We start from the raw sequence: 12979 nt of genomic DNA on the forward strand, positions 1-12979 counted from the left end.
CTGCAGGACTCCTGGGTTACATCCCCAGTGCTGCCACCAATTTGCTTTGGCACCTCAGTGTCTTGGCATCCTCAGTTATAAGATCAGGACCGCAGAGCGGTATGCAGAGGGTTGATTCCTGTGGGGCAGATCCTGGGGTGGAGGGAGCAGGGGCAGCGGAGTCTGAAATCTGACTCTGAAAAGAAGGTGGCGTCTGCATGGGGTCGTAATGGGTGGGGGTCCCTGTGACTGATATCTCCTTTGGGGCAGGCACTGATTGCTTCCCTTGGTGATGGCTCCAGTCAAGACCACCGTTTCATCCCAGGCGTGGTGATCTGTCAGGGTTAGGACATGAGCCTGGGTTTTGGGGAGGGCAGCTGCTTGTCTTGCCCCGTTAATCTCCCTGCTCTGTGGATTGTCTGAGAACCTCAGCCGCCAGAGCCATCAGGCAAGCACCATTCACCTTTAACGGTGGCACTGGCTAATTCTTCATACCCCAGGGCACAGGCAATCCAGGCCAGCGAGCAACTCCCACAGGAAAGGCTAGGCTTGGGGTGGGTTGGGGTGTATTGTATGAGCTGCTCCTATCTCTGTGAACCCTTCAGTGGATTGAATGTGAGCTTATTTGCATATACAAATATGCCTTTGAAGCACATTAAATCATATCAGTCCTCTTAGGCAGGCTTGTGCAGACTCCTCCCAGAACCAAAGAAAGACTGACCTAGATAAGATGGACTTAGGGCTCTGGGGCGTCTCTGCTACTTGGACTCCATTTAAGTCCCCTTTGAGCAGCTGGACTGGCTGAGGTTTCTCCAGGCTTGACCAGCCATCACCTCTGGCAGTGTAGCCAGGGCACGGCCCTCAGGTTGGCAGTCAGGGGACCTTGCTCTGGCCCAGACCTTTAGGCAAGATAAACATTTTTCTGCCTGCAACAGTTTCTCCATCTGCATGGCAAGGTTTGCAGTGCTCCTCTTTATCTGTACAGTGCTCCAAGGTGGGCAGCAGAGCCCCTTCGTGGTCCTGATAGAACATCTGGATTGGGTACAGCTCGCCCATCATTCATGAGCATCCTCCAGGACCACTGCTCTGAGTAATTCTCTTTTCCCCTCTGCTCCAGGCCATCCTTGAGACCCCAGACAGGCAGCTAACGTTGAATGAAATCTACAATTGGTTCACGCGGATGTTTGCCTACTTCCGGAGGAACACTGCCACCTGGAAGGTAAGGCCCGGCCTGCCCTTCTGGTCCTTGGCTGCAGAGCTCAGGCACCTAATGCTGGGCTCAGCTGCAGGGTGTATTTCACTGAGGGGGCTCCAGATGCTCGAGAAGGCAGCTGCGCAGGGATGCTTGCTAAATGCCATTCCTTCAGACTCCTGCCTGTGGAGGAGGTGCTTTAGGGGGCTGTGGATAGAAAAGGGTGGGATTAGGTCGGTTATTAGGTCTGCTGCAGTTACTAGATTGGCCTTGCGTCCAGGAAGTCCCCAGCTGACACCGCGTGCAGCCACTTGCTCTCTAGTCGCTTTGTCACGTCACCTTGTGACATGATCTTTCTTCACGATGCGCTCACTCGTGTCAAAGCCTGGTGCTTCCCCTGACACGGTCACATTGCTCTGCAGTGAGGTGAGGGTGCTGCAGCACACTGGGACCTGAGCAACTTTGTCCCAGAAGTGGGGGAGAGCAGAAGGATGCTGCATTTCAGAGGCAGAGTACAATTTGCACCTACTCAGGCAGCCAGGACAAGGCCAGCGAACCACTTCATCGCCCAGGACATACGGTGCACAGGAGCAAATGCCCCTGATGCGGCTTTATTAACAAAAGACATGCTCCCATTTCCCGGTGTAGTAGGATGTCGCCGCTCCCTGCTTATTAAAGGGCAGACAGCCCCCTGCTGCCACTTCTCCTGCTGGCTCAGACGTGTCGCCCCCATGGCGTGCGCCAGAGAGAGTGCCGCTTTTCATTTCCTGGGCTCCGTGCTCTTTGCAGCGACCGGCAGGGTTTGCTTTGCAGCCGCAGGCCCTGCTGCTCTGCGGTCTCCGTGGGAGCCCCGCATTGGGTGCAAAAGGGTCTCACCCCACGGAGAGAGCTGGCTGGATCACAGTGCAATAAATGGTCCAGCTTGTGCAGGGGCATTGGGGATTCTGGACCAGCCAGTGTGCACGTGCACTCTGCTTCCCCTGGTCTCCCTGCCGTAGGAATCTCCACAGGGCCCATCACTTTGGGTTGACCCCCAGAGGGGATTGCACTCATAGCTCTAACTGGAGCCAACAGGAGCTGCAAGCACTCAACTCTGGTGCAAAGTCAGATGCTTGTAAGTGATTAATACCCTCCTCAAATGGGCTGTCCAACTCCAGGGAGTTCCCATGAGCACAAAACCTACATTCTGCCCTCTCCCTGCCTGCCCCGCACGGAGGCAGCAGCAGCTCGGCCCCCCAGGAGCTCCAGGGCAGGACCACACAGCTCCCTCCAAGGCATTGGAACTAGGTCTGCAGCTGTGCCCACGCTCCTGGGCTACAGGAGACAGGTAAAAAAAAAAAGAGTGAGACTAGAAATAGAAAATAAGGTTAATGATAACCTGGGGGCTGGTGTCTCACTGTGTGCAGCAAATAGGAAGGGCTTCTGTCAAGCAGTAAAGTGTTCTGGCTGGGTCTCCTGAGCAGCTCCGGTGCAGATGTTCATCCAAAAGTGGGGGGGGATACTGTATGAGCCGGTGTCCCACTGTGGTAAAGGAGAGCACAAGAGCAGGCCTGATGGGGGAGAGGGCCTGGTGTTTTGGTTCAAGCACCGGGGTTGGGCGTGAGAGATGGGTTCAGTTTGTGTCTCCACCGCGGACTCACTCTGGCATCTGGAGCAAGTCACCTCAGCTCCGGTGTGCAGAGGGAGGGTGATCCTCACTTCTTCCACCCCTCCGCCTTGCCTAGATGGCTGGCTGTCTGGGGCAGGGACTCTTGCTGTGGGCACGTACAGCACCTGACACCATGGAGCCGTGAGGTCAGTTGAGGCCTCCAAAGCTATCAAAACTCACAGAAGAACAAGCTGTCTGCTTCCCATTTGCTGTGGTTCATGGTGCCAGGACAAGAGGGGCACCTTCCTGACAGCCAGAATGGGGGGTTGATCTGCTCTTGACGGAGAGATGCTGGGTGCCCTTAAGTCAAGCCCATGTGGGACCCTTTTGTCAACAAGGGCCTGGGTTTCCAGGCATTTCCCTGCTGCAGGCATTTCCGACCCCATCGACTTCAGTAGACTTCCACCCACTTAGGCCGAGTCTGACCTTGGCCTCTTGGGTCTGAGGGTCACTTTGTTCCTCCTTTTGGGTTCATAGGCTCCGGTGGTTCCTAACACCTTTTCCACACCTTTCAAGATTAGACCCGGGTGGGGGGAGACTAGCAGAGAGGCTGCGAGGCAGGAGCACGCCCCGGATCTCTGTCTCCACTGGGAAGACCGGAGCCGTGTTCCAGCTGCAGAGCCTGGTGCCTCTCCAGCAGCCTTCCCTCCCCCTGCCCCGATAAGATCCCATCCTGCAGACATGACATAATTCTGCCAGTGTCACGGGCGGACCCTGATACGATCACTCCCTCAGACGGGAAGCCAGAGTCATTGTGTAGCCGTCAAACCCTGATAAGAGCTCAGCCGAGCCTGCTGCCTGTTAACTGGAGTCCCGAGACAAGCAGGCTCTCCGCAAGGGAAGGGGAGAGTAGATGAACCAGGGGGAACCGGCTCAGGCGGAGCCTGGACTCTGCGACTCCCCTGCGAGCGGCAGGTGCTCTGGTTATTTGAGTGTCTTACAGAAATGCTTGGAGACCCTCCAGTTGACATACACCTCTCCTGAGCAGTGGGTTGCTGTTGGTTGTAGCATTAGGTAGCTATGGTTTTGTATGTGAACTGGAGACAGGGATCTTGGGAGAGTTGGATTTTGGTCCGTCTTCTGCCACAGAGTCCCGATGTGACCTTGGTCCGGTCAGTGAATGACTTTGGGCCTCAGTTGCCCTGCCATAATACCTGCCTTTCTCCCATTCTTTATCTGCCTTGTCTTCTTTGATGATGAGATCTTCGGGTCTGGGACTGCTTCTCACGGTGTATCTTCAGGGAGGGCAATAACGGTATAAACCTGCTCGTGCTGCCAATAGCCAAGGGCTGCAAGGAGCCAGCTCGGGTTTAGAGGTTGTCTGTTACTGGTCTTTAGAAATCCCAGTGGGCAGCTGAGAGTGAAGGCTGACCACTTGCCACCAGTGCCAGCTCCCAGCACAATACCTCATTGATGCAGTGTGCCCAGGAAAGCTTTGGCATGGAGGATTTGCTCTTCGCCACCTGAAGCTCAGTGCTCAGAGGTGCGTCTGCAAAGAGCAATGCAAGTTCAGGAAAGATTTTCCTCCTTCTTTGTTTAGGACTTTATGAAATCTTAGATGACAAGGGCCAAAAAATGCCTATTGAGCAACACAGGGTCTGTTCACCTGTCAGGGCACTATGTATTTTTGCCTAGTAAGTCTTTACTGACAAACGCCATAAAATGTAGCATCCTTTAACCCAAAGCAGCATGGATCAAAGGAGGACTGTAATGTTCTTTTCAAGGTCTTCAGCTGTGATGAGAGTGGTGCCTCTACACGTTCGCTTTCATAGGGTTAATAAATGATTAATTGTTATGGATTCTGGCACCTCAATACTTTGCTTTTTAAAGGGAGCTTAAGACTGAGAAGCCGGTTGGAAAATGGTCTGGTTTCTCTGCAGGCCCTTTGGACTTCTTGACGACAGAATCAGTATTTCAAGTGCAAAATGCCACCACAGAGCTTCGTAGGAGCCGTAGTCTCTGACACCCGTGTGTCCCGATTTTTCTCTTTGGCAGCACCACCTGGTTGGGGTGCCTTCCTCATGATATGCCACGCTCTCCATTTGATGAGATCTAGTGGCCCATCCTGGGAGTACCGCAGAGCTGTTGAATTATGGCCAGTAAGTGCCCCTTTGGAGCATGGCCCAAGGAGAGGAATGGAGCTCGAGTCATCCAGCCCCTACCTCTCATGCACCCCCTTGTTGCTATTTCCAAGTAAAAATATTTCTGTTCCCTGGCATTCAACTTTTTGAGGAAAAATTGAAGATCTCTACCCAGGGACTGGGTACTTGTCAGGAAAAAATGGTTATTCGAAATCATAAATTCAATCCAAAAAAACATTGTCAGTAGAAATTTTTTTGACCAGCCTTGCTCATAACACCATCTACTGAAGTGCCTTTAACCATCTCTGTACAGATTACCCAGGTCTTTCAGGCTTCAAACATGTTACTTGCTTTTTAACACTTCAGAAACTATGAATGTACCTGGGAGAAAAAAGAGCCCTCCTCCTTTGAGATTATTTAGGCTGAAAGTATGTTTAAAAAATCCCTCAGGCTTTTTTATTTTCCTTTTCCTTTTCTTGCACAAGGTTGGGAGGGTGAGGAATTGGTGGGTTCATTTCACTTTTGCAGTGATTTAGTGTTTATTCATAATGTACCGTCAAGGGATCTTCTCTGCGAATGCGCACGGCATATTAAGAAGAAAACCCCCATAAAGTGATACAAGTAGATCAGATGCCATTTCAGCTGGTAAACGGGAGTCCTGCTTCAAGCTTATCCCAGGCTCTCAGAGCAGAGAGGTTTGCAGATGAGTGAATACTGTGTCACCAAACAGAATTGAAAGCAGCTGGCCAAATGGCAGGGACATCTGGTCTCTTGGTCTTTCACCAGGATGAGATGACTCATGAGCCATACCAGGGATGTTTCTGGGTCATAGTGAGATCTCAGGCCCGTTTCACCTGGTTTCTAGTAATGAGGATTTCAGATAATAGCAGGTATGCTTCCCTGGGGCCCTCTTGATAACTCCAAACTTACACATAAAAGAGCCAGCTCCCCAGCCGGTGTCTGTCAGAGTAGCAGTATTGGCTTTAGCAGAGCCAAACTGATTTACATCGGCTGAGAACTTGGCCTATAGGTTTCATGGCCAGAAGGAGCTCTCGTGATTATCTAGCCTGACCCCCGATATAGCACAGGTCTTACAGTTCCCCGATGCAGACAGGTGTGGGCATATGTGGCATGAAGTTTGGAGGTGCAACACCCACGCAGTTACACTCAGATCCTTGGGCACATGCTCACTGGCTCTTTGTTAAATCCAGAGGCTGGGCCCAAACCTAGCTGACAGGCATCCCCTTCCCCAAGTCGATAGAAATGCCGCTGGAATGCGGCGGCTGTGCCCGGATGACTGACCGTGAATAATGGTGTCGGGGAAGGGAATGTGTAGCTGGGTTGCCCCCTGCGCGAGAGTCCTGTGGGACTGGCTCCTTGCCTCTCCTCACTTAAGCATTTGGGATTGTGCTGTTGCAGGCCGGCGAGACCAGCGTGCAGGGGTTGTGGGACTGGAGCCGAGGCTGACCTTGCAATCTTCTGAGCCTCCGTTCACTGTATCATGTTGTTATGGGGGGGTGCAAGGGGCCCAGTAGTTAGCCCCCCTGCCTTGTATGCATGCATCATTCCTGGGGGCAGAAGGAGCTAAGTGCCTGGTGTTGCCCTGCTAACTAGACCGGGGATTCAAGTTCCAGTTCCCCCTGGTTCATCTCTCCCTCCGTAGCTGCATCTCCCTCTTCCCTTTTGCTACTTCCTTAGCATGCGAGTTCTCTACTCTTTGCACCCAGCTTCATCACCCCCATCCCACCTGCTCATCAACCTCAGCATCCGACAACCTAAGAGGGGACAGCCGGGTGGTGACAGCATGAATTGAATACCCACCTGCCACGGGGGACAGGGTGTCATACAGTTAATTGTCTCAACTCAATTAGACTCCTGTGCGTGGAGCATCAGCTCGTGTGCAAGTGTCCTCCAAGCAGAGCTGGCGGTGGAAGAGGGAGGGTGGTTTCAGCTGGGGAGGGCAGGCAGTGGTGCACCAGACTGTGCCCGCTGTCCAGCTGACCCTTTCGCTCGCCTCTGATTGCTGAGAGTGAACTGTGATATTAAGCAGCTCTGGTGGGGGAAGAGATCAGCTAAACAAGGCCAGGAAAGACCGTGGTCATTTCCAAGGGCTCCGGGAGCTCCTGCACCAGTCATCAAGTCCCCCTGATGGCTCCTGTGCAGTATTGCAATGGAGCGGCTCTGCACGCCGCACCGGCACGGTGTGAAAACTCAGCCCTGCATGCCTCACACTTGGGGTCTCGCTGGGACCGTCGCTCCCGTGCGGCTGGCAGATGCACTCGGCAGGTCCCTGCCTCACCCCGAGCGAAATAACAGCCAGGACACAGCTTTGGGGGCCGGGAGTCCCGAGTTATTCCTAGCTGCGGGAGAGGAGAGGCCCCGGTGACCAGAGCAGGGGCGGGAGGCTGGGTGTCTGGGAATGAGATCCAGAGGCGGTGCGAAGTCGAAGCTCCTGGTTTCGGTCATTGTTCTTCTGCAGGAGCAACATCTCCTGGGCCTCAGTTTCCCCATCTGTTAAACTAAAAGTGAGGATTTGAGCCGAGCCAGTCCCAGATTTTCCCCCTGAAAACATCTGACGGTGACACGATGCCCTTTTCTTGCCTTCTGGGAAACGTTCATAGGAAACTTTTCCTTTTTCCCCCCTCTGGCTTCCATTTTTCAACTGAAGATTTTTCTCATTCGGAGGGAACCACCTTCATTCCCTTTCACTGTTTTTTTTTTCCCTTTCTTTCACCCCCCCCCCCCTTCTCCTCCTCGTTATCTGTTTTGAAAGAGGAGGGAGGAGGAAGAGAGGGGGTTTACGGGGTTTTAAACCCCCCCCTCCGCGCCATCCACAACACGCCCCTGCGGTGAGGGGATCAAGGACGTATTTCAGATTTCCCTCCAAGCATGCAGCTCTCGGGTCCCATCTTGAGATGCTTTCCTAGAGGCTGGCGCGGGTCTCGTGTGCACAGCACAAAGAAAGCGAAGGGGGGCGAGAAGAGGAAGGAGCGGCGGTGTGCATGTTAGCGCGGCAGAGCACGCAGCAAGGACCCCAGAGAAATCCGGAGCTCGAGGGGGCAGGGGTGGGGGGGAAAGGCAGGGCCAGGGCCATAAAGCAAACATCATTAGAAAAGACAAAGATGAGGAGCAAACAGAACAGCCAAGCCTGGCGCTAAACAAATACATCCTCAAAATACAAAAGCCACATTAAAATGAGGCAGGCAAGGCCGCCTGCAAGCCTGGGATGGGAGACCAGGCGGGAGAAACGCCCCCGTTGTGGAATCGCGTCTCCTTTCGGTGTCCTATTCCCCTCCCCTCCTTTCCCAGTTATTTCTGTGGAGATTGGAAGCTCCTTGGGGCAAGGCCTCTCCTGCACGCTGTGTTTGCATGGGCCTGGGACACCGGGGCTCACATCTCCACTGCCGCCACAGTGCAAATCACGGTAACGCTAACGAGTCTGCATTGACTCCCCGTCAGCGCCTCCCGAGACAGCTCCATTAACTTTGGGTCTGTACATCCCGGCCAGAGAGACAACTTTCCATCACGGGACATCCCGGGGAATTGAACAGGAATGAAAGTACAGGAGAGCGTTAGAAACCTATAAAACCAACAGGGAACACGGCTCTTTCGTGAAGCTGTTTTGAACCCTCTGCCCACCTCTGGAAGAGCATTCTCTATTAAATTCTGTGGGATGCTTTAAAAAAATAATAAACCTCCTACAGCGGCCTTTGTTAAATTCTGTAGGACCTTCCCTCAAGCCAGCCGCGCCAAATGGTTTTGATTTATTTTATCCCAGCTTTTGCCTCTGTAAAAATAATGTGCGCACGCACACGCGGTCGGGTGTTGTACCATGAGGGCAGGATGATGCTTACAGCAGGGTTACTGAGTTATTGCTGTACAGTGCCATGGTATTATTTTTTAATAAGGGTTATGTCCTCATTGTGCCTTTCGCCTTTAATCAGGTCTTTGTTTGAAAGAGGAATCCCGTATACTCGCAGGAAGGGAGGAGGTGGGAGCACGCCAGCAGGGTCTGTCCAGCAGGTTTATCCATAAGCTGCCTGTGGAGGGGGGAGGAGAGGGAGTCATTTCTTTGCCAGATGGAGGGCATGGGTTCAAGAGCAGCAGTAGGGCCTAGGGTAGAGCAAGACCTGCATCCTTTGGGTCCTGTTTGGGAGGGAGCTGCAGCTGCTGGAGTGGCATCTCTCCAGCAAGGCATCACAAGGATAGGCAGAAGTCGGGCAGAGCATAGAGCAAAATGAAAGGAAGTGCAAATTAAGGCTTGGAAAAATTAGACATAGCCTGGTGTTGTGGGTAGGGCACAGGATGAAGAGCCAGGACACCTGGGTTTTATTCCAGGCTCCGATACCGATTTGTTCTGTGACCCTGGGCACGTCCATCAGTCTCTGTTTTCCCCTCCTGCCCATTGTCTGTTTAGATCACTGCTTCTCACGCGGGGTGCCGCGGCAGCCTAGGGTGCCTTAAGATCCTTTTAAGAGTGCGATGCAGTGTTAGCACTGGTAGGTGTGCAAGCATGATTCACAAGATTAAACCCAGAGATTTCAAACAGGAACTCACGGGGTGTAAAACATTCGGCCCTGCTGTGGTCTTTCTGGGTTCCTTGCAGCAGAAGAATTGCTCTCTGATTTTTCTGTAGTCAAAAAACAAGTGAAAACCAAGAGCTGGCATTTTCTGAGGGGTGCCTTGCATCTAAAAAGGCTGAGAACCACTGCTTTAGATGTTAAGCTCCTTAGGGCACAATTTGTTTCTTGCTGGATGTCTGTACAACTTCTAGACCTTGATGGCAGCTGGTGTCTCAGGGTAAAAATGACCAGAGTTTGGGCCCAAATCAGCAAGCTTTCTGGTTGGGACACCTCTGAAATCTGAGGAATGACTCAAGCCTCATGAATCTGCCATGGATATGCGCCTCTTGGCTTAACCCTCATTTTAAGAAATGACTGTCCTCAGGGGAAGCAACCCGCCCCCAAGCATTCAGACTTTTCTACATGGAAACCCAAACCCCGCTCCTCAAAGCCACTTGGACTGAGTGCCTGTCACTGGCATGCGTGGTGTACCCAACTCTGATGAGCGGTTGCCCAGGTAGGAGAGGAGCCTGCGTACAAAAGGAGCACCTGGCCATCCCACAGCCCTCGGGGCAGGAGGGTGATGCCAGTGGACTCCACAGTGGAGCTACACATGGCTTCATAGGAGTGACAGAGGCCTTCAGTATGAGAAGGGCAGGACAGTAAAAGGCAGGGTGGATTTGCATCTTCTAGACTAACCAAACTAGATATATCTATATATCTATAGATATCTATATAATAAGCTTTCGTGGGCTGAAACATCCTTCATTAGATGCTGTAAAAGGCTGGGCACAAAGCTGTGTGTGTGAGAGAGAGAGAAATGTGAATGCAGAAGCAGAAGAGAGGGGGGTGGTGTTGGGAGAGGCAAATGGGCAGGTGATAAACCCAGACGAGCAAGGGACTCACCAAAGCTACTCCAGGTGATGGGCTAAGAGTTCGTAGTCCCTGCTTAAGCCACACTTAGCACAGTCCGGTCTGTGGGTGATTTCTTGTCCCGCTGTTGCCCGTTCAAATCAGTTCCTCGAGGTTTGCTGCCGAGAGATCAGCGATGCGGGGTCCTTTCTAATGCCAGTGGCAGCCCCCTTGTTGCCAGAAGCCACTGCATCCGAGAGCAGCGCTGTAGTCTCAATGGCACCGATGGAGACCATTTTTCACATGCATTTGCCTGCCTGGGGCAGGAGCAGGGACTGATTTACGTGCAAGAAACCAAATGCCAGGCCTCCGTGCCAGCAGGTCGGCCTGGTAGCGAAGGCATCGGCGTGCAGCTTAGGGGAGATGGATTCGGTTCCCTGCCTCCTCACGGTCTCTCCTGTGACCTTGAGTAAGTCACTTGGGTGAGGCATTCATGAGCTTCTGAGTGATGGAGGAGGCTGTGTGCACACTTGGAAGACATTAGTGGTGTATGACTACTATGCTGGAGTGGTCGGTCAGGGATACCGCCTCTTCACGCTCCTGATCTCCCTCGCTGTGCTGGCAAATGTCTGTAGGGTAGACACGGTCTGGGCCGTGTTTCAGAACTGCAGGGCTTAAACCCTCTTGACTTGGCCTTAATCTCACTTTGAAGGGGGTGGGGGATTTCCTATATTGCTTTGAACCCTTGGAAAATTTTACCCTTGGTGTGTCCCTGCCGCCTTTTCCCCATCTGTAAACCAGAAAGAATAACCCTTCCTATATCCTGTGAATACAGGCTTTCTTGGGACGGGGCTGTCTCTTGTTGGGTGTATGTACAGCTCCTAGCACATGGGAACACCCATCTCAGCAGGGGCCTCTGACCTCCTCTGTCTTGGTGAAAATACCGCAGAACAGCCGCTGACCCAGTACACCTGAGAAGCAGCCTTACTGGGGGGACTGGGCGTGCCAGCACTGCTGATGGCATCACTTTAGCACAAGCAGATAAACCTGTTCTGAGCTGGGGAAGAAATCACACTTTTGTTTGTGTTTGGCTTTAAATGAGGGGGCAAAGGGGGAAGAAAAAGGAAGAAAAAGTCCAATTTGATGCGTTTCCGGGAACCGTAACACTTTCCAGCACGGGGCTTTCGTCCCTGTCTCTCCTTTTGCCTTGTTGTCTTGGCCAGCTTCTTTGTTTATACGGCCCCCGTTCGACCTTTTAAATTGCTGTTAATGTTTTAGCGTAACGAATTAGTCTCTCATCACGAATCAGGACTCGAAATAAAAAAAAAAAAACCCCTCCGAGGCCAACTTCCTGAAATTGGGGTCATTCTCATTTGCAAGGCAGAGAATCTGAGAACCTTAATGCAAGGAAATTTATTCAAAGGCAGAGCCCCGGCGTGATTAGGCCCTTTGTAATTATAGCTCGGAGAGATTCCACTCCAGCCTCCTGCCTCCCTCATGGATTAGCAAGTGAGTCGGAAAAATACACAGGATTTAATTAGAGGCAAATTAAAATTGGTAATGAAATAGGGGCAGTAGCAAATGGCAGGGAGTTGGAAGGGGAAAAGGGAGCTGGTCTCTCTCGGGGCTGCGCCATCGGCCTACGTGTGCGTCTCTTTATTTTACATTTAGAAATGTAAAGATGGGGCGACGTCAAGAATAAAGGGAGGGAAAGGACCAAAAATAAATAAATAATGGCTCACTTTGCTGAGCAGCTCCGCGCTTGCAATGGAAGAGGCTGCCTCGTGGATCTCAGCCCCTTCCCTGACCCTGCCTCGCCCTTCCTCGCACTTCCAGCCACCCCCTTGAGACTGAGCCGAGCAAAGCCTGTTGTAGTGGTGGACGGTTCCTATCCTACCATCAGCTGATGCCCTTGGGTTCCCCTTGACCCTACCGGGGGGTGATGCCATCCAGTGCTTTCTGGGGAAGTCGGTAGTGTCTTGGGGAATAGATGAGGGATTCTCCTCGTGGTCAGGGACCCACGTAGGCACAAGCTGATTGACGGAGAGGAGTGGAGATGTCTTCACACACCTGTTCCCTTCTCTCCTTGCTCTCCTTGTGGCAGGGATAATGTGCGGTCAGGTATCTTTGAGGGGGTAGAGGCGATGGTGAAGGGAAGGAGGAGGGTGCAGTGGTTAAAGAGCATTTGTTTGGGACTCCAGGGGAAGAAGTTCAATTCCTTCCTCCACGACTTTCTTCCAGACCCCATTGGGATACCAGCTCTGCCATAGCTCCCAAAAGATCTGTAGGGAAAAGCATGTTACCGGGTCCGAAGTGTTCAGATACAAGCACCTGTAAAAGTGGCTCAAATGAGGGTCCAAGACTGTGCTGAACATATTAGGAAACAGGAGGCTGTCAGCACACCCTGAAAAGAGATCTTGGATCTTGTCTCTTGGAGCCTGCTACTTCCTTGGGTTTCCTGTGACCTAAGGGCCATGAAGAAAGATGCTCCGTACAGTGGGCAGAGACCAGCAACTACAGGAGGAGCTGTGGGAAGCAATGACCGAAACCTTGTGCAGATCATCCTGGTCTTGAGTTACATTTGGGGCCTGGCGACTTCAGGATCAGTAATGGGATATGAAGTATAAGTCACCGATAACTCAAATAATACCATTTTTGCCTTTCT

At 52.3% G+C, this 12979-nt stretch overlaps 1 protein-coding gene across 8 annotated transcripts in view; it reads left to right on the forward strand.

Annotated features, from left to right (window-relative positions):
• FOXP4 (forkhead box P4) overlaps positions 1 to 12979 on the forward strand; it is a 136322-nt gene that overhangs the window by 109511 nt on the left and 13832 nt on the right. For all 8 annotated transcript variants that reach the window (XM_059717243.1, XM_019482776.2, XM_019482775.2 and 5 more), the window contains exon 13: positions 1097 to 1198. In XM_059717243.1, the coding sequence (XP_059573226.1) occupies positions 1097 to 1198 (102 nt within the window). The remainder of the gene's footprint in view (positions 1 to 1096; positions 1199 to 12979) is intronic.

The sequence above is a fragment of the Alligator mississippiensis genome, chromosome 14 (genome assembly GCF_030867095.1).
Source record: "Alligator mississippiensis isolate rAllMis1 chromosome 14, rAllMis1, whole genome shotgun sequence".
NCBI lineage: Eukaryota > Metazoa > Chordata > Crocodylia > Alligatoridae > Alligator > Alligator mississippiensis.